This window comes from Carcharhinus amblyrhynchos, chromosome 10 (assembly GCF_965287045.1).
Source record: "Carcharhinus amblyrhynchos chromosome 10, sCarAmb.v2.hapA, whole genome shotgun sequence".
In the NCBI taxonomy this organism is placed as follows: domain Eukaryota; kingdom Metazoa; phylum Chordata; class Chondrichthyes; order Carcharhiniformes; family Carcharhinidae; genus Carcharhinus; species Carcharhinus amblyrhynchos.
The window spans coordinates 74600683-74623297 of record NC_137333.1 but is presented as its reverse complement, the minus strand read 5'-3'; the positions used below and the strand labels follow the sequence as shown (position 1 = coordinate 74623297).

Sequence of the window (22615 nt, the reverse complement as noted above, 5' to 3'; positions counted from 1 at the left end):
GGGGAAAGTTCCTCCCTCCATCTGATCCAGAGTGGGATCCTCACAATGATGCCATAGCCAAAAGTGACTGAATGAATTTGATTAACTCTGCATCGAATGTTGAAGACAATGAATTTGACAGGTTTTAAAATGCTCTTGATTATGGTTGAAGGTAGGTTTGTACAATTAATTAAGTTAATAAATCATGCCACAGTAATTCAATATAAATTACCGGTGGTGCTTTTTTCACATTTCAAAAAGGTCACAATCACACCCACGTCTTTGATTCACATTTTATATTTGGCGTATAAGTCATCACCCATTTTTGGAAGGGTTTTGGAGTTTTCAAAGGTCGACTTATACACCATGATCTATGGTAATTTTTATCTCAGCTCTAGCTGCATTCTGCTTCAGATTCCTAAAATTGAAGAAGTTAAACCTCTGTACAGTTGGTCCCTCTTAGAGGAAAATTTCCTTTTTTAAAGTGCACACTGCTACCTTTGTACCCGTATCCAAATATACTGTTGACATACTGTCAGGATCAGTATCAATTTAATTCCAAGTGCATCTGCTAAATGTGTTCTCTTAACTTGCCACGAAATAACGTGGTGTGTTCAATAGCCTTCCTCTAAGGCCTGTGCTACTCTGTGCCTGACCAATAGCTCTCATACAACAGCATTTATCCCTAAATTTTCTTTGCACATGTTTGCTGCCTCCTCAAATCCCTCCAAAACACCACGTGGGTTTTCCTGATGCTCTGCAATGTTGCTTTGATAATGCCACCAGGCAGATGTTCATTTCCGGACAGTACAGCTCCACAGTATTTCATGTCCCTCATAACAGACGATAAGGATTTTAGTCTGCAAACTTTATAGAGCCGCAGAAGATATGTCTTTGTGAGGAAAATGACATTGTAAAATAGAACAAATTGTAAGGCTTGATGAACATTTTAATGTATTGGAACATTGAAGGTGATTGGGAAATTTTCAAAATTGTTCAGTTTGTTTTGATGAACTCACTTTGGAATAACCTTCAAATTGCTATTCAATTAAACCTATCAGAAATAAAACTAAGCTGACATTGTTTTTTATCCATTATCAGAAGTAGTTAGCCAATTACATGTCTTCATTAATAAGTAATGAGAGGAAAATCCCGACATTGTTGTTGAAAAGATGTTGACATAATTGCGTTTCACTTCTGTTTTCATGCGACCTTGAGTTATTTACTCAGCTTTGTTATCAATTCAATTAGACCTGTTTACCAAATGTAACTTACACAATCATTTTCTTTATTTACAGTGTTGATTGTTTTGTCCACCAATTATTTCCGGTTACCTTTATCAGCTAATTTCTGCATTGATGAATATGCAATGGCACCAGAAATCCTTGCATAAGTGAGACCAATATTTATGAAGTTAATGACTGATGCAAAAGTAGATAAACTCTGTATCTGGCTAAGCCTTGGAACATATTCTGTGTGGAACAAAGTCAAGAAGAGCCCAAGTTCAATTTGGTCTATGCCCATTATTCTTGGCCAGGGTAGAATTTAAGGTCTTCCCTGCTGCCATCAGACTTTTGAATGGACCTAACTCATATTAAGTCGATCTTTCCCAACACCCTAACAATGACTGTAACACTACTTTCTGCACCCTCTCCATTTCTTTTCTATGTGTGGTATGCTTTGTCTGTGTGATGTGCAAGAAATAATACTTCTCACTGTACACTAATACATGTGACAATAATAAATCAAATCAAAAATAATTGTCAAGAGGAAAATTCAGCTGATATTTGCATATATTTATCCAATAAAACCTGCTGCAAGTTGTATGTGGTGCTGAGAACAGTTTGATTTAGTTGTGACATCTCCTGCAGCCTGCTGTGATACATCTTCTGATGTGTCAGGACACTATGCTGAGCAGCTCAAGGGCTGGAAGTGCCTTAGAACTGCATCCAGCAAGAGGCAATGCTGTCAGAAGAGGCAAAATGTGGGAGAGGCTTACAGCATGGTAATGTGACTTTATAGTTGGAAGAGTAATGGGCAGGAACCTGAAGAGGAGAGGGAAGGAAATAAAGGAATAAATCAGGAATCTAATGGATTTTTAGATAAACTCATCTTCACAATTACCAATCTGATTTTCTGCTTGAAGAAAGAAATTGATTAAAATCCAAGATCAGGCCCTGCATTGTCCATCACTGTCAGCTTTAATGGGTTCTCCTGTGTCATTTTTTAATGTTGATGCCCCTCTTTTCTTTATAGTTGCTTTCATGCAAAGCGTGTACGGGATTTTTTTTGTGCTTTTTCTGTAGATCATTGAACTAATTGCTCTTTCATTTCCTAGTGAGCCACAGGCAATGTGTTATATTGAAACATCTAATCTGGATGGGGAAACAAATCTTAAAGTACGACAGGTAAATGAAGTTCCACTCCAACTTGGTGTTTTTGAGAAATATTTTATATTTAGGACAAATGGGCCTGTAATTTCCTGGCTTCCCAGCATTGGATTTGAGGGATACCCCATCGATGCACTGCGCAGTCTCGCAAATGTTCCCATGTAAGAGTTTACCTTGCAGTTGTCCAAGCACTGACTTCTCCTGGACAAGTGCGCTATGCTCGGAACCATCCGACAAAGCGATTTAAATTGCTCTAACTCAATATGCTTATAGTCACTCTGAAAGATTTAGTAAAATAAAAACACTTTTAACTTCAGCGCAACTAATTTAAATACCAAAACTGAGCCATGCACAGGACATCCATAACCTACAACAGATTAATTACTGATTAAAGTTCATCACTGTAATGTTTCTGGGAGTTTTATGGAAGTTTGGTTAAAGCCTTGAGAAATACTTACCATGTTCCTAGAATTTCTTTGTAAAATGGAATCACCTAAATGCTATTTATCTTTCTTTTCTCTTAGGGCTTGTCTGTGACTAGTAATATTCTGTCTACTGCTGACTTAATGAAGATGACTGGGAGTTTGGAATGTGATGGACCCAATCGACATCTTTATGACTTCACTGGCAACCTCCGAATTGGGAACAATGGGTATTACAAAATTTTGAAATACTTGTTTTTCTCCTCCATTTGTATAATTTTCTCTAACTTCATTCAGCTCTCTTGCTCCCCGTTCTGGAGGATGGGCTTAAGACCTGTGGCTAGGATTATGTCAGCGACTGGGCCAGAAGAAGATACCTGAGTAGATCTGGCCATATTATTACCATCTCATCTATGTGCCAGTTCGGAAGCTGACCCCACAAGTGGTCATTCAGTAGAGGAGCAGACACACACTCCACCAAGCTTAACTCAAATAATTTTGAAGTACAAAAGGGTTAGAGCTCGGTTCTAAAAATGGAGATATTAAGAAACACCAAGTTCTTCATGTGTTTTTTAAACACGTAATATGAAAATGTTGTGTTTTCCAAACTCCACTAACATGGGTACAGTGAACCTTTTGTAATGCTTTCTATGGAAACAATGCAACAATTTATACTTTAGGAGGATTGCATTGATGGGTAATTTTATTTGCTTTACTAGTCATGGCACCACATTGATAATTATACCTTTAAGCATTATAATTGATGGTCACTGTTGCCTTTCATTTTTGACCTTGAATATGTTACGGTAGGAGCTGTAGTATTGGGGGATTTTAATGTTGTCAGTTCACACCTGAGCTAGTCTTCACAAGATATATGGTTCAAAACTGTAATTTTCTCAGTAGTTAATCCATTACACATATTACTAAGTTTAACAGGAACTCATCATATGATTACATGTCACTTTCAACTTGTTATTTTCCTCCTATTTTTCTTTGTTCTATTTCGCCCACCCTCCTGCAGCTTTTGATGCGGTTGAATGCAGTGTTCTCTTCTGTTCTTCAGTTGAATGGGATAGCTCCAGTCTGTATACACAGGAAAAAGTCTCACAGAGCAGCTTAAAGTTCAACCAGTTTATTTAATAGTAAACCAACAAGTTTTTGGAAACACTGTCCCTTCATCAGGACCTTCCACACACCTGACGAAGGAACAGTGTTTCCGAAAGCTTGTGGGTTTACTATCAGATAAACTGGTTGGACTTTTTCTCAAGTCATAGTGAACATGTAACCACAGTAGATTGTCATGAAAGCCCATCAGGTTGGCTATTGTCCTTGAGGGAAGGAAATCTGGGGGACCTTGGAGCAGCATCACTGCAAATTCCAGTTTAAGCCAACACCATCCTGGCTGAGAACCATATCATTGTTCCTGGAACTCCTTTCCTAACAGCGCTGTGTATGTATCTGCACCATATGGACTCGGGTTCAAGAAAATGGCTCACTACCAATTTTCAAAGACAATTGGCAAAGGACAAATAAATTTTGACCAAGCCAGCAACACCCAAGCTCTCTGAAAATATCAGAGAGTTCTATTTTGTGTCTGTCACTTCCGGACTTAACTGTTCCAAACCTTTCTTGGATGCAATCCGAACCTCCATCCTGATGAATTTCATCCCTGCTGCATATATCCCAATGAGCAACAAGTCCTTCTCACTCATCATTCTTCTGCTGACCTACATTGGTTCCAGTGTCCCAAAGTCTTCAATTTTGAATTCTTATTAAGTTGAATTCCAATCATGATTTTGCCATTCCAGTTCTTTATAGCCTTATGATAAATTTGCAGTTGTCCAAATCTGGCTTCATATGTACCCTGTTCCATCTCACCCCTGTTGGTGATGGTTCTTTCAGCCATTTAGGGCTAAAGTTCTCTTCCATTTTTAGGGAAGAAGAGCGTATAAAATGCCTTATTATGACATCAGAACATCTCAAAGCCAATGAAGTACATTTGAAGTGTAACCACTGTTACAATATAGGGAAAGCAGAGCAACCAATTTGTGCATAGTTGGATCCCATAAACTGTAATGAGGTAACTGACCAATCTTGCTGTTTTGATGGTATTCAGTGAGGGTAAGTTGACTAGTGTTACAGTCCTGTGGGACTATTAACATTTAAAGAGAAATCTGAACAGCCTACAATTGACTGATGGAACTATGCCGCAGGATTCAATGAGTTTAAACAAAAACAAAGTTATTTTGTATAAGAATTAAACAAATTGAGCACTTCAGCACCATTAACACTATGACTTGTGATTACATATACTATGAACTCACTCCTACTTTTTACAACCGCCTCCCCCCCACCCCCCCATCACCACCATTTCCTTTATACAATACAATCATTCACTTCTTTAAAGACCAACCCCCAAGGCATGCTGCAGCCCTCTGGGATTCATTTCAATTCACCTCAATGTTCCAGCAATGCTCCATGGCCATATTTTATGGGGATCCTTCCATTAGCTTTTTGCCAACCATCCAACTATTATTTAATACCTCAACTGTGGATGCCTCAGGTCTGCGTTCTGGTTGTCAGCAGCTATCCACCTGCCTTCTCACAGCTTCCAAGCTAATTCTGCTGACTCCTTTCTGCCAATAGACTTCAGAGGTATATCGTAGATTTTTGTCTTGTGGCTGCAAACTAGACAAATCTTCCAGTTGCTTTTTCCTTCAGTATCCAAACTGAGTTTGGCCCCACCCATTTTCTGCATAGTGAACAATAGGATTAATATTTTTCTCTGCCTAAAGCGCAGACCTGACTGGCAATCGGACTGTGTTGGCTCTCTTGATCCAGTTCGATGCAAACTACACCAAAGCAAAATTTCTTTCATGAGCAAACACCCAGTTAACTTAAACAAAAGAACCTTCCACTCATTGCAATGCTAATGTAAGCCTACTTGTGACACTAATAAACTAAAAGCTCCTATATCTCATCTGAATGACAGCATGGCATACTTTGGAATGGTCTCAAACAGAAATATAAACTAATCATTTGCCTTCAACACAACTCTTTGATTATGTAACACATATGAATTTATTTTTCTAGTGGATGTAATTGCCCTGTCACCAGACTCATTCCACTAAGAGATCCAGAGAGTGGTCACACATTATTTAGCTTTATTTTCACTATTAACTCTGACCTGTATGATGAACACGGGCTAATCAAACATAGGCGATTTGATTTGTTTGATGATTGTTTATCAGTTTCTCAATCATTCTTTTCTATTTATATTGCATTTAACCCTTCAATTCACAAAACTAAAAGTTATATTTTAAAACATATGAATGACAAACTAGATATTTGCGACACTAGAACAGTGTATGAACTCTCCAGCTTGTCTTTGAAACCTGTCATGCAATCTTTTATATTCACTTGGCAAGTATATTCACTCAATAGATAACATTTTCTACAATGCAGCACTCTTTTCAGTACTGCACTGAAGAGTCATTTGCGATTTTGTCCTTAAGAACTGGAATGATTTTTGAATTCTAAACATTATGATTCTGTGCTAAGAGTGCTGTGATGTTAGTATACCTTTCAGAATTGTTTTTATTATATTCTCTGGAGTTGTAAGCAGACCTTTTCATTTTTTTTCTCATTGTTCCAGGGCCGTCTGCTAGAAGTCATTTGTTTTGCTACTTAAATGACTTAAGCGGGGTTTTGGTTATTTTTTACTCTGGGATCTTTTATGACCTTGCATTATGAGAGGGAAGATTGATTGACTAGTTAAAGCCAGGTGGTTCCTCCCCAGGGAAAAATCTAAGGACTCATTTTCAGTTTTAATTTAGAAAGGGGTAGACATCAAGCTGGAAAGCAATGTTTCTCTTCCTGGTTTTGAAAAATCTGCTCTTGGTGGTTAGAATGCCTCGAGTCTCTCTCTCTCTCTCTCCCTGATGTTTTGGGAAGCTCTGCTGATTTCCAGCTGTTCTGAATGTATATCCAGAGGGCTGCTGGAAGTTACATGGCTGAGAAGTCAGTTTCAATTCTCAAACCAAAGGACTCAGTTCCAGTATCACGTGAGCATTAGTCTTTACTGTGTTAAACCTGTGGCAAAGGTTTCGTTCATGGGATTTATTTCATTGGAATGGTATTTACTGTTAAGGTTTTCCAATATCATGATTTGTTTTTCTTGTTTGTAATTGGTAAAGGTTATTACTACTTTTCTTTCTATACGTGTTAATTACATTCTTAAATAAACCTTGTTTGATAAAAGCTCCTTAGTGGACCATTTGAATCATACCTGAAGTGAAATATCTCATGTTCACCCTAGCCAAATTCAAATTGAAAACTTATGATCCAGGCGGACTTCACAAAACACTTCGGAGTTTCTGACTTGAATTATAACAACGCTATCACTGTGACAGGGCTGTCATCCTCTGAGAAGTTTTTCCTCAGCCCCTCCTATCATTTCCTTCTTCAGCTTTTATCTGATTATGTTTCTGTCATTGCTTTGGGATGTTCTTATTTAAATTGAGTTGTCTGCCTAGCTTGGTTTTGTGAGACCATAGCCTATTCTTTTGTCAAGAGGATAAATAAATGATCCAAGTCAAAGGGCTTGGGATCTGACCACTGCAGGGTCATCCCTAATTTCCACCCATTTCCTACTCCTGAAATGGTTGTTTGTTCCTGTAGGAAGGCACAAATCCTCCTGCTTCATTGTCAGGTTCATCAGATTATCCAACCAACTGCTGCCCTGCCAACATTCATAGAATCCCACAGAGCAGAAGAAGTCCATTTAGTCCATTGAGTCTGCACTGACCACAATCCCACTTTGGCCCTGTTCCTGTAACCCCACATACTTACCCTGCTAATCCCTCTGACACCAGAGTCAATTTAGCATGGCCAATCAACCCAATGTGCACATCTTTGGACTATGGGAGGTAACCGGAGCACCCGGAGGAAACCCACACAGACACTGGGAGAACGTGCAAACTCTACTCGTTTGCTGCGAATCAAACCTGGATATCTGGCGCTATGGGGCTGCCGTACTAACCACTGTGCCACCGTGTCACCCTGACTGTATGAATAGACCTCTCTTTGCTCAATTTTAGTTTGGATCTTTTCCCATTTTTCAGAGAGATACTTTACTTTTTTCTACATTTTGCTGACTAGGGATTGCATAGATAACTTCATGGGTGTGATTGATGGACAAGAGGAGCGCTCCCTGTAATTTGGTATGCAGCTGCTGGAATACAATTTTTCCTATGTTCTGCAGCACTGTAAGCACAGATGCTTGCGGCCTTTGAATTTACATCATTAAAGTTGCCGCTTTGAACCAAATAGCTGTACGTATATGTAGTGTGCAGAGTTTGGATTTGAGTGTATAATTGTTACCATTATCCTGCTGCAGTCCTGTTCCCGTGGGACCTGATCAAATTCTGTTGAGAGGAGCACAGCTGAGGAACACGCAATGGATTCAAGGCCTCGTGGTCTACACTGGACACGACACTAAACTAGTGCAGGTTGTTACCTAACTTTCTTGTTTAAATTTCATTAATTGTGTTTTGTACTATCATATTGAAAGTTTGTTGGTGAAAATACTTGTTCCAAATCTCTCAGTTGCACCTGAACTGAAGAGAATTAAAAAAAAAATACTTGCACATTCTGCCTGTGTTGTGTGTGTTTCCTCTCTCAGTTCAAAAATGTGCGAGTTAGGTTGATTGGCCATGCTAAATTGCCCCTTAGCGTTAGGGGGATGTCAGGGAGATTAGTAGGGTAAATATGTGGGGTTACAGAGATAGAACCTGGGTGGGATTGTTGTCAGTGCAGGCCCAATGGGCTGAATGGCTTCTTTCTGCACTGCAGGGTTTTATATTTCTATGATTGTTTGGCCAAACAACCTCTTTGGCACTGAAAATGAATGTTTACAAATCTTATTGCTTCAGTTTTTAATTATTGTGGGAGCTTTTAATTATTGTTTAAAAAAAGACTTATTTGTTTCTTTCATCTTTCACTCTGAATCCAACATTTCTTTTTCCTTTGTTTGCTTGCTTTTATCCTTTGAATTCAACATTCTAATTTAAACTACCTGACTCAAGCTGCATTGCCCATTAAGATAAGTAGGCCATATGGCCCCTCCAGCCTGCTGTTATTCCATAGATCATGGCAAATCTTCAATCTCAATTCCAGATTCCTGTTTGATAGCCATTTTTCTTGATTCCCTTAGAATCCAAGAATCTAATGATCTTGGCCTTGAGTATATTCAACAAACGAGCATCCACAACCCTTTGGGATAGAGAATTCCAATGATTCACAACTGTTGAAAGACAAAATTTCTCCTCAACTCAGTTCAAAATGGCCAACCCGTATCCTGAGATCATCTCCCAGCATCTCTCTTCTCCTCCACCCCCCCCCAAATCTTACCTTTCAACGAAATTTCCTTTTTCTTTTTCTAAACTCTGGGGCGAAGGCCCACTCAATTCAATATCTCCTTTTTGGCGAACCCTCTCAATCCAGTGAATCTACATAGCATTCCCTCAAAGGTAAGAATACTCCCAAGTGTAGTCTCCTGAAAGTCCTGTACAGTTGCAACAAAACTTCCTTAGCCTTGTATTCTGAACCCCTTACAATAAAGCCCAACATGCAATTTGCCTCCCTAGTTGCGAGATGCACTAACATGTTAATATTTTCATATGCAAAATTCAAGGACAGTCTCTGAACAGCAACGTATAAAAATATACCAACACTTTTTAAAAAAATCCATTTTTGTTTTTCCTACTAAAATGTATAAGCTCACATTTCCCCACACCTGCCATCTTCTTGCCCATTTGCTTTATCTATCTATATTCCTTCTCAGATTCCTTGGGCAGAATTTAATATTTCTAGGCAAAGTTCACATCTTCTGGCTGGTAAACCAGCAGGAACCCTACTTAGAACATTTTCAGAGGCCCAAAGTAATTTTGTGAAAATCAGACGCTTACCTGATTAATGATTTAATTAATTAACAGTCATTAGTCAGTAGAATTCTCTTCCCCAGAGAGCAGAGGAGGCTGGGTTATTGAATGTGTTTACAGCTGAGTTAGGTAAATTTTTCATCAGCAAGGGAATCCAGGCTTATGCGTGACATACAGGAAAGTGGAGTTGAGGCTGCAGTCAGACCAAACATGATCTCATTGAATCGTGGAGCAGGGCTGAGGGCTGAATGGTGTTTTTGTGTTCATTGGGCATCCCGTTGAATCAAACCCCATGCAGAGTGTAAATCTTGTTCCTGTATTCTGCCAAGTAAACTGCCAATACCTTGCAGTATTGACAGTGCCCGTGGGAATAGTGGCCACTTCCAGTAGTGGGCCTTTATCAGCTATTGCTGATGGATATCTGGAGAGAGGTCTGTGGGACAGGATGGACGTATCAGGGAAGAGGGTTAGCACAAAGGGTGGTATCTTCTTGCGGGCTTTCCCTTCCCGATGCCAGTTATCTTGATTGGGCACAGCTGTATGAGTATAAGGAACCCTTGCCCTCAATTAAACTGTAAGCAATTCCGGATAGGGTTCGCTGTCCTGTTGTCCAACATAGTGAGTTCCCCACTAGTCGTTGGTAGAATTTCAGTTGGTGCGATGAGGCCCTTAAGTGGCTATTATAAGGGCCTCAATTAGCTTCCAGGTAAGGAGGCCGCCCTGCACTCTTGCTCCCCGGAGCCATATTGGAGGAACTCAGAAATGGCTGAACCTCCACCCTGCACTTTCTCCCCACCTTCAAATCTACCTCCGGAAGGAGCAGAGTGTATACAATTCCACTTCCGGCGTCCTCCTTGCAACTTACTGTCCTACTGAACGTTAGATCATTATGAAATTGAATATATTGCACTTGCTCCCTTCACTTAAGTCATTAATATGTTGGACTGAATGGCCATCTCCCGTGCCATAAAATTTCTATATATGTGGCTGAGGCTGCAACACTGCTTCTTGCAGCACTCCTCTAAGGTTCTTTAATCTGTTTGGTTAGGGAGATGCACAGTAGTTCACAACTCAATTTGCAAAGGTCCCAGATGCTCTGTAGAGGGTGTTGTGATTTTTGGCTGCTAACTGACAAGCTTGCTCTACAGAAGTCCAAGGCTGTGAGGAAATGCAAGTCTCCAACTCAGTCGGTACTGTTCATCACTGCTTAGAACAAAACGTGGCCCAATATAGTGTTGGTTTGAGGAGGAAATATTTGTATGTTCACTTTGCAAACTATTTCCACTCATGGACATGCAACAAGTGAAGTTGTCCTTTGGTACTTGTCTCTAAAGCTGTCAGCATGTCAACAAAATGTATCAGTTCATAATAATACCCATGTGCCAGTTCTATATTTAACAGAGTCGATGCACTGTTGCTTGGTCAGCATAGTTCTAGTAATCTCCCCAAAATTTCAAACAATCCCTCAAATGGACAGAAGATGAAAGATCAGGTTGGATTCTTTATATCCTGTGCTGTTGTGTGCATGTGGAATGTGATGTAATACAACGTGATAACGGTTCTAGAATTCAACACTACATCTCTTCATTGTTTTTCACTTGATGGCTTGTGAATCACTTAAACTGCTGCTAGAGCTGCACTTTCACTGCAGGGAGAAGAACGTGTAATATGAATGGAATGCACAGAGACATTCTGGCATGTTATGGAAAATAGAAGTACTTGTTGCACAAAAGATGTAACTCGCTTGAGATAAAAGCAAAATACTGGGGATTCTGGAATCTGAACCAAAAACAGAAAATGCTGGAAAATCTCAGCAAGCCAGAATGCATCTGTGCAGAGAGAATAGAGCCAAGATTTCAAGTCCGGATGATCCTTCGTCACTTTGACTTGTGTGAGAAGCTTAAATGAGAAATAATTTCAGATTTTGTTACAAAATATATGTACGATCCCTGGAAAATTTTGTTATATTTGTTTGATGGGGCTGAGAATATTGAAATGATCAAGTCTTCAAGTCACATGTGATAATACTTCAGCCTTGAAAACTCTGATTAATTTTGAGATGTTCTTTAAGCATTATGCTTAATATTGGCAAATAAATTCCCTCCATGGTTTTATTCTTTTTGACCATTAGGATTGATATCAAATTTTATTTCACAGCATCTCCTGGGAATTCCATTTCTAGATTCCAGTGATATATGTGGATCTGATGGTGTCCCTACTTTCCTGTTTTCTTCAAGATGCCTGCTGACAGGGTAACCTGTTGTACGGTGTCACTTTATACTGTTACTGCAGTCCACCTTTTCTTGTTCCTGAAAAAATGATTTTGTTTATCCCATTCTTTGGATGTCTTTTGCTGCTAAATGTACATTTATAGATCAGCATGAAAACTACAGGCTCAGTCCCTGATTGTCAGTTTGGTTTGTGGGTTGTTCATTCCAACAGTAAGATCCTTTTATTTGTTCTTGGGACTTGAGGGTCACTGGCTGGATCAGCATTTATTATGCATCCTTAGGTGCTTTTCAGGCAGTGGCGAGCTGCCTTCCTGAACTACAGCATCCCATCTGGTGTAGATGCACCCATTGTGCTGTTAGGAAGAGAGTTGTAGATTTTTAGCTCAGCCACTTTGAAGAAGCGGCGATATATTTCCAAGTCAGGATGGCAGGTGACTTAGAGGGAAACTTGCAGGCAATGGTGATCCATATGTTTCCTGATCTTGTCTTTTGAAGTGATATAGGTTGTGGAGTGTTAAGGAAGGAGGGTTTGCAAGTTGTTGCTGTACATCTTGTAGATGATGTACACTGCAGCCACTTTGCACCAGTGGTGGAGACTGTGAAAATTGAATGTGGTGGGTGAGGTGCTAATCTAGTGAGATGGCATCATGGATGGTTTTGTCCTCCTTGAATGTTTTTGGAGCTGCACTCCTCCAGGCAAATGGAGAGTATTCCAGTGCATTTCTGACATGTGCCTTCCAGTAGATGAACAGGTTTTGGGGAGGCAGGTGATGTATTAGTCATGGCAGGATTCCCAGCCTCTGAGCTGTGTCTCTATCCTTGGTCCAGTTAAGTTTCTGGTCAATGGTAACCTCCAGGATATTGCTGGTAGGAGTTACAGCAATGGTAATACCATTGAACATCAAGGGGAGATGGTTAGGTTCTGTCTTGTTGATGGTCATTGCCACAACACTTGTGTTGAAATGTTACTTGCCATCATCAGGCCAAGCTTGAATATTGTCCAGGTCTTGCTACATATGAAGACTGACTACTTCAATATCTGAGGTGTCATGACTGGCGTTGAACATTGTGCAATCATCAGCATACATCCCCACTCCTGACTGTAAGTTGAAGGAAGGTTACTGACGAAGCAGTTGAGGACCATTTGGTCCAGGACGCTACCCTGAGTAACTCCAGCAATGTTCTCAGCTGAGATGATTAGCTTACAGCAACCACAACCATCTTCCTTTGTGTTCGATATGATTCCAGCTATTGGAGAGGTTTCCCCCTGATTTCCATCAGCTGTGGGGCCAAATGCTTTCTTTGCCCTTAAAAGCTCTTTTATTGTCAAAGTCTGTACAAGATTTGAATGCATTGTCCACAGCTGGGGAATCTGTTCTTTTGGACAGGATGGCACAGTAGCACAGCTGCTGCCTCATCGCACCAGGGACCTGGATTCAATTCCTGGCTCGGGTCACTGTCTGTGTGGAGTTTGCATGTTCTCCCCGTGTCTGCATGGCTTTCTTCCAGATGCTCCGGTTACCTTCCACAGCCTTAAAGACGGGCTGATTAGGTGCACTGACCCAGAGTGTGGCGACTAGGGGAATTTCACAGCACCTTCATTGCACTGTTAACATAGGGCATACTTGTGACTAATAAATAAACTTTTACTTTACTTTTAGGATACTATTGTTAACCCTTAATGCCATGCAGTTTGGATCTAGCTCCTTCTCCTGCCTTTTTCAGCCTAAAAGACGACTCCTCAGTTCAGGGAACTGTGTTTTCTCATTGATCTTCAATCAGCATAGCGAATGGTTATACATTTTGGTGGTGTTGAGCTAGTGGAGTCTAGATTTACCTTAAACTGATCCATTTCTTATAAAATAGCATCATGGATTAGAAAGTGCCCAATGCATGTTTTTCTCTCTTGCTGTGGAAAATCAATGATTAGTGTTATCCTAAAGTCAAGTGGATGAGCCAGAAAATTCAACGTTAGGAATCATAGCAGCAGGCCTGTGTTCCACTAACCTATTCAGTAACACTGCCATTTCGTGCTCCTTCCTGCTTTTATATGGCATGCAAATTATTTTTTGTAGCACATTCGAAAGTATTCATTGGTGATTCAAGCTGTTAAACTCGAAAAGAACAACTTGTACCAGATCTTCCAAAATGCCCTCAGCATGTTACATATGAAGTGCTCTGCCTAGACAGTTCAGGATGTCAACAGCACTGAAAAGAAATAACATAAATAGAATTGGAAACAATTATAATTTACACTTGGACCCAGCCCTTGGGCAAATAAGCAGTAATTGGTGTGCATGCTGTTTATAGTATTATTAATTATATCATGAATACAGAGTCACCTTCTGCTTTTCTGGAAAAGGAAAGCCCATAACCTATCCTATGGGCTATTACCGTATACAGTCTAAAATTCTTACCCACCTTATTTTGGGAGACATTCCATTTATTTCAAAACTGCTAACATTTATAATTGTATCTGCTGGGATCCCTCGGTATAATTTGGAGGTCGGATTTTCTTTTTCCTTCTCCCTGCTGGTTAACAGAATCTGTGGTTTTTGCCTTTTTAAAATTATTTCACAGGATATGGGCATCACAAATTGGGCCAGCACTCATTTTATATCCCTAGTTTATCTTAAGGTGGTGGTGAGCTGCCTTCTTGAATCACTGCAACCCAGGTGATGTTGTAGTTGTATTTACGGTGCTGTTATGGAGGGAGTTAGTGTTTTGACCCAGCAACAGTGAAGGGATAGTGATATCGTTCCAAGTTAGAATGGTTGTTGTACGTGATAGTGTTCCCATGCATCTGCTGCCTTTGTCCTTCTGGGTGGCAGAAGTTGCGGGTTTGGAAGGTTCTGTTGAAAGAACCTTGGTGAGTTGCTGCAGTGCATCTTACAGATGGTACAAACTGCTGCCACTGTGCATCAGTGGAGGAAGTGAATGTTGAAGATTGGCATGCCATCACAATCAAGCTGACTGCTTTGTTTTGGATGGTGTCAAGCTTCTTGAGTACTGTTGAAGCTGCACTCATCCAGGCAAGTGCAGAACATTCCATCACACTCCTGGCTCGTGCCTTGTAAATGATGAGCAGGCTTTTGGGAGGTGAGTTACTCTACTTAGAATTCCCAGTCTTTGACTTGCTTTGTAGCCACAGTATTTATATGGTGGTCTGCTTCAGTTTCTGGTCAGTGGTAACCCTCAAGGGGTAACAGTTGGATTCTCTTTTTGGAGATGGTCATTGTCTGGCACTTGGGTTACTTGTCACTTATCACCCAAGCTTGAATATTATTCAGGTCCTGCTGCATATGGACATCGGTTATTCCAATATCTGAAAAGTCGCAAATGGTGCTCAATATTGCACAATCATCGGTGAACATCCCCACTTGTGACCTTATGATAGAGGGATGGCCATTGATGAACCACATGAAGATAGTTGGGCCCAGGATAGTACCTGAGAAATTCCTGTGGCATTGTCCTGGGACTAAGATGATTAACCTCCAACAATCACAATTATCTTCCTTTGTGCTAGGTGTGATTCCAACTAGTGGGATGTTTTCCCCCTGACACCCATTGATTGCAGTTTTGCTGGGGCTTCCTGATAACACATGGTCAAATACTGCCTTATGTCAAGGACAGTTACTGTCATCTCACTTCTGGAGTTCAGCTCTTCTGTCCATCTTTTAACTAAAGATGTAATAAGGGCCCTGGCAGAACTCAAACTGAGATTTATTGAGCAGGTTTTACAGAGTATGTGACACTTCAAAGCACATTGATGATCCTTCCATCACTTGGCTCATGCTCGAGAGTAGACAGATGAGGTAGTAATTAGTTGGATTGGATTTGTCCCACTATTTCTGAACAGGACATAACTGGGCAATTTTCCACATTGTGAAGTGGATCCCAGTGTTGTAGCTGTAATAGTACAGCTTGGCTAAGAGCATGTCTTTAGTGCTGGAATGATGTCAGGGCCCCCATGGTTTTGCCACATCCAGTGCCTTCAGCCATTTCTTGATATCACGTGAAGTGAATCGAATTAGCTGAAAACTGGCATGTGTAATGCTGGGGACCTTGAGAGATGGTTGAGATGGGATCATCTCTGCACTTCTGATGGAAGATGGTTGTAAATGCTTCAGCATGTCCTTTGGCCTGATGTGCCAGACTGCCCCTTCATTGAGGATGAGGATATTTGTGGAACCCTATTGTCTTATAGGTTGTTTATGACTGGGTGAGACAGGACTGCAGAGCTTAGATCTGAAATGTTGGCCATGAAATCACTACGCTACATATTGTATTCTGAGTCTGTTCTTTTGTATGGATAGAAAACAGCATAATGTACCTTACTCAATGTAGTATAAGATTGAAATGATAAACACCTTTAATGCCCATGTCAGTTAATACCGGAATATATATATATAAAATTAAATAGAAGTAGTACCATCCATTGGTTCTACCAAAGTTATATTAGATACAGTGGCAGGGTGCAATCTCATGTCCTCAGTACACTAAAATATAAAGCACTTCTGTTCTGGTAGTTGCGTAATTGGGAAAGGAATCATCGTACAGATTTTATTGTATAGATTCAAAGCTTGATCAGTGAATGGAGAGTGTGTCAAATAAACCAAACTTCAACACTTGGGTTTTACCAGCAATTCCCTAAACATTTATAAGAATAAAATTGTCTTGTGATGTGGATATTAGAGTAAATGGGCATCATTTGCTCATAATGTTGTCAGTACAGAATTTTACAGGCTTGTGCTTCAACACTTTGCAGTTGATTTAGGATTCATGTTGTACCTGAATTTTTTTATATTTATTTTGAAGACTGCCTAAATATCAGATTTTCTGGGACTGAATTTCATTTTGCCAGATTCGTACAGAGTATGATGGGGCCAAAATCACGTACTGCGAAATTGAAGAGTGCAAACTAATAGATTTTTGGAATGGTGAGATAAGTGCAAATTAATAAATTTTCAGAATAGTGAGACGAGCTAATGTTTTATTGCCTGAAATTCTGGTCTGTTTAGCTCATTGGATATTACATAGGTGTATGTTAAAGAAGTTTCATTTTGCCAAAAGATTTGAATGATTTTATAAAGTCTATTAGCCATGGGGCATAAATTCCAAAATGTGAGAGAGTTCAAAAGTTTGACCATACATAAATTATTTTTGTTCGGTATGTTTCCTCAAAATATAGAATTCTACAAAGGCACCATTGAAGAGATCCAATGTTGAAAGGGTTACAAATGTACAGATTCTGGTTCTATTCTGCATTCTTGTGGCCATGGCTTTGGTGAGCGCTGCAGGTGCTGAGATTTGGAACAAGGAACACACTGATTCAGATTGGTACCTCAGCTCAATTGGTAAGAATTATTATTACGATCAAACTTTCCCATCCAGCATAAGCATTAGTTTGAAAGAACAATATTATTTTCTAATCACCAGTAATTTTCTGACATGTTGAAATATAATTCACTGATGCAAAATGCCTCCTCGTTAGGATTTCTGTAAAACTCTATTCTGAAAAATAGTTCACTGTAACTCTTAATTTGTGTGTGTGGCTGGTATATTTTAACTATTATTGAGGAACTAGAAGTTCAATTATTTCTAATTGTTTTCCATTATTTAACAAATGCACAAAGATACAAGATGATGTATATGTGGAGAAAATTAAAGTACACTGAAATGCTGGTTTTGTAAGACAGAGCCTAGATTTTCTGTTACTAGTAATGTTATGCTGGAGTGGTGTTAAAGCTATATGAAAGTATGCAAATTGCCCCCAATCCTTTAAGGTCAGCTCAGTTAATGCAGTTTCAGGTCTGGTTTTGGATAGATCCAAGAAGGCATAACTTGGTTGGAGGATTTTATAGCAACTTTGCAGAAGATGACGTTCATGACATTTTAAGTGGAATCTAAAAATTGCTGTCTGTGGTGGCTTCAGTAGCGCACCCTGTGGAGGAGCTAGGCAGTGCTGACAGCACCCTCTGCATTAGTGTATTGAACTGTGATAACTGGACACCAGAATTTGTCAGTTTCACAATTTTTGTGATGGTTTACTCTGATGGGTTTGACATCATTACAACTGCAAAGTCTGCACCATTGCAATTTGTCGGTGACACCTAAAGTAGATGCTGGAGTCATGTTGTGACTAAAATTTGAAACAAACACTCCTGTATTATTCAAACTTGTTAATGAAAGCCTAGAAATGGCTGACTGGGCTATAAAACTATAAATGTTGTCATGTGATGCATTTAGATTTGGTTCTAATGGCTGTATAGGGTGATTAATTGTATCTTTGTTTCTTTTCATAGGCACATCCTCAGCTAATTTTGGGTACAATCTTCTTACCTTCATTATTCTTTACAACAATCTTATTCCAATCAGCCTGCTAGTAACATTGGAAGTTGTCAAGTTTACTCAAGCACTCTTTATTAACTGGGTATGTGTCTTTTTTAAAACACATGTAAGATTATGGATTCAAATATTTATAATTCTGTTGCTAACTCCCATAATGGCTCAATTAGTTTATTTAGTGGCCAAATAGACCAGAATGTTTTAATTCTTGGTCTGTGCTCACTAACCCAGAAATGGGAAAACAGCAACTGTTGGTCGTGCCCCTTAATTAGAAAGAAATTGCTACATGTTACTGCACTTGATTGCTGTCCAGTGATACCAAATGGTGTGAGCGAGTGTGAATATTAGCTGGACAGAATGGAGTATCATCTTTGATGTTTCCTCACAAATGAATGACTCAGACGTGAATAATGATCACTTTGTAAAGTACTGGATGACACCCATGGACTTGCACTTCAACAAGCAATGAATTTGAGGAAGGAAGCAAAATTGTTAAGAATGGAAGAAACATGTTAAATGATATATTGGTAAATATGAAATGAATGTTTGGGTAATACTTTTATCAGTTTTTAGTAATTTTCTTCATTGTCCAGCTGTAATTTTTAGTATATTTGCTATATTTTTCTTGTGCTTAAGGGAAATAATGAGATGCATAATATTTGATAATTATCTTTAAGCAATATATTTCTAGATATGGAAACAAATTGTTAGTTTTGACCATTCAATTCTAGAATGTTTACCCTGTAAACTAAATTGTAGATCCGTGTTTAAATTGTAGTACATGTAAGGATCTCTGAATTGGACTTAGATGTCTCATTTGTCCTTGGATATCGTAGGATATGGATATGTACCATCCAGAAACGGACATGCCAGCAATGGCTAGAACATCTAACCTGAATGAAGAACTTGGCCAGGTGGGAGTCACCTATAGTATTTAAATAGCAGAATTGTTTTTCAACGTTGCTTTCCTAAAACAAAAAATGGGATATAATTGACTTTTGCTTTTATTTCCAGGAAAACACTTGGTTTGCTATTTGCCATGAGTTAATTTAAAATGTTAAAATATATAAGACTTCCATTTAGAACTTTGGGATCTATGTTATAAATACCGTTCCCTACAATGAACATTTTTGTATTTATGGCTGTATGACTGTCAAAAATCACCATACTTGATTCTTGCAACATCTATCAATAAGTTCTTAGGAACCACGACCAGATTTCTCTGACCTCAGCTGCAGCTGAAATTCTCCAATCCCACTGAGGTGAATGGAAGTTTGGTTAAATACCAAAATCTTTGTTCTCACTGGCAATGGTAGCAGGGTGTGCAAGTCCAGAGAATTCTATCCCATGTCTCTAGTAGTGTACATTAGATATTCTCATGGAGCTTTAACTGCCCTCTTCATGAATCAAGTTGTAAACGATAAAAACTGAACACACCAGCAAATTACGTGTGTTAAAGGATGGTTCCAACTGTTCTCTTCTGCAAACTCTATCCCTTTCCCTCCATAATTCATAACCATTCTCTCCCCTGTTCAAGGCCGGAGCTCTGAAATTCCTGTCTGCACCCTGTCTATAATCTGTTTGGAGAAAGGTGCAAAGCATTATAAAAAGTTATTAAATAATGGGTAACTCAGATAGAACTTGGTAATAAGAATGTATCACTGTAAACAAATTGAAGAGTCATGTGCCCTTCAGCAATTTAAACAAACAGCAGGGTGTGGGAACATTGGCCTTGTAAATTTTCCCCATCCCTCTACTGAGTTAACAGTGTTCAAAGTAACTTAATGCAAGTAATAACCAGCCAAATCAATACCATTCACTGATGAATCCTTACACCTTCTTGATCCCTATGCCTAAGTTCTTACCATGAGAGGTTTGATCTTATCTTTCTTCAGCCTGAAAATTTGTATCATAGCATTCTGTCTATAATCTGTTTGCAGAGAGATGCAAAATATCATAAAAAGTTATTAAATAATGGGCAACTCAGAAAGGACTTGGTAATAAGAATGTATTATTGCAAAGCAAGTTGAAGAATCATGTGTTGTTCAGCAATTTAACCGAACAGCAGGGTATAATCTGGTTATTTGATCAGTCAGGTTAGGTTATCATCTAATCAAGTATAACCAGCTCTGAAGTTCAAAGTAAAAATCAGGATCTGCAAAGAGTTGGAATGTGTACATCAGCATTTCTTGCTGTGAGAAAAAGCTCCATTTGTTCTTTTATGTTAAACACACAGATTCGTGAAAGATTTAATTATTTCTGATTCTTTCTTTTCAGGTCAAGTACATATTTTCCGATAAAACTGGCACTTTAACTTGCAATGTCATGCAGTTCAAAAAATGTTCCATTGCTGGCATTACATATGGGTAAGAGCATAACTGAGTTGTCCAGGCACCTGCTTATTTTTAGATTCTGGTTTATTTGAATTACCTGGCTATCAGGAAGATTTTTCCCAATAATGTAAGAGGAAAGCTAAAGCAAAGTGATGCAAAGCACCTAAATAGTCTACCAGTTTACTGCACAAAACCAGTAGTACTTAACATGCAAAACACATGGACTTGCTTATTCTCATATATTTGGTTAATTTATCCTCTGAAACCCTAGGGGAAATAACCAAATAAAAAAATTCATTAATTCAGATGGTAAAGGAATTGTAGCCAAACCATGGCCACAATTTGAAATAATATCAGAATTCAAGGAAGAAGCATGCAAATTGGCAAAAAAAAACCTGAGGATTGGGAGCAGTGTAAAATTCAGCAAAGGAGGGCCAAGAGATGGATTAAGAAGGGAAAAATAGAGTATGGAAGTAAGCTAGTGGGAAAAGTTTTGATTGTATGTAAAGAGAAAAATCGTTGAGGATAAGTTAATTGTTGATCACTTTTATTGGTAATTTCTCATTTTCAGAATCACATCAAACAGTGTACTTGCCCTTAGTTTTCTAGAGGGTGAAAGACACAGAAATTTATTATAAAATAAGATCCACAAAGCACACTTTCTTTTCTTGTCCTATGTGGTGTATTATTTGTATTTTAAGCACCTGGAGTTGCGCTGTACAAAATAACATTCTCGTCACTTTCTCATAGTCATTTTCCAGACTCAGATACTGAACGCTCTTCTGATGATTTGGGGTAAGAGAACCTTTTTAATATTCTATCAAGTTTCATTTGCAATTTGTAACTACTATTGCACATTACATTTTGGCATTGAATATCATTTAGAGTTACTTTAGGTTTGGTGTTACAGGTCTCCAATATCCACAATTGACTGACAGAGGTTATGCATTTTAGAGAAGCCATAATAATAGTACTTGATGGGCAAGGATGAATGCTGATTTCTGAAAACGTAGGAGTATAGATGCATGTCACTGCTACTCATTCCATATCAAGGATAGAGATTAATTGCACATCCTTGCTATGATGGCAGAGGAACCACCTGAATTGGATCAGGGAGGTGGCCATATCACGGTAATATCATTGGACAAGTAGTCCAGAGGCATAGGCTAATGCTCTGTGGGCTGGATTCAAATCCACCATGGCAGCTGGTCGAATTTAAATTCAATTAATAAATCTATAATCGTCTCATTAAAAGTAAAGGTAATAGGTAAAGTCACCATTATCCTAAATGAGGTAGCTCTCCCTTTTGAGGGTCAAGATCACCACACCTCAGGTGACGGTCAAGATTGAGAAAGGTGAGCCTTCATTGACAACCTTAGCTGTTACGGGAATTGAATCCACGTTGTAGGCATTGCTCTGCATCACAAACCAGCCGACTGAGCTAACATGAAATGATTGTCATAAAAACCCATCTGGTTCATAGCCATCCTTAGCTGGTCTGGCCTGCATGTGCCCCCAGGTCCACAGCAATATGCTTGACTCTTAATTGCCCACTGAAATGACCTAGAAAGCCACTAGGTTGTATCACATCACTATGAAATATAAAAGGAATGAAACCAGATGGATCACTTGGCTAAGAAGTGGAAACAACAACAACAAATCCAGCCCTGTTGACTCTGCAAAGTCCTCCTTTTAACATATGAGGGTTTGTGTCCAAGTTGGAAAAACTGTCCCAGCCTGACAGTCATACTCACATAATTGTACCTTGCAGATAATGTCCCACACACCACCATCATCATCCCCTCCTACTGGCAGAAAGATTCATCAGAGGTGGCAACACAGTAGTCCACAGTTGGGAGGGATTTGCATTGGGAGTCCTTAACATTGTCTCTAGATTCCGTGAAGTTTCACAAAATCAGGTCAATAGGCTAGGAAACCTGCAGATCATCAACTAATGCTTCTCCTTAAGAG

At 39.2% G+C, this 22615-nt stretch overlaps 1 protein-coding gene across 3 annotated transcripts in view; it reads left to right on the top strand.

The window, feature by feature from the left end:
* Positions 1–22615, top strand: part of atp8a2 (ATPase phospholipid transporting 8A2) — a 443947-nt gene that overhangs the window by 109768 nt on the left and 311564 nt on the right. For all 3 annotated transcript variants that reach the window (XM_080197362.1, XM_080197361.1, XM_080197363.1), the window contains exons 8-15: positions 2318–2387; positions 2894–3021; positions 8190–8301; positions 17155–17320; positions 18269–18396; positions 19148–19225; positions 20589–20677; positions 21395–21439. In XM_080197362.1, the coding sequence (XP_080053488.1) occupies positions 2318–2387; positions 2894–3021; positions 8190–8301; positions 17155–17320; positions 18269–18396; positions 19148–19225; positions 20589–20677; positions 21395–21439 (816 nt within the window). The remainder of the gene's footprint in view (positions 1–2317; positions 2388–2893; positions 3022–8189; positions 8302–17154; positions 17321–18268; positions 18397–19147; positions 19226–20588; positions 20678–21394; positions 21440–22615) is intronic.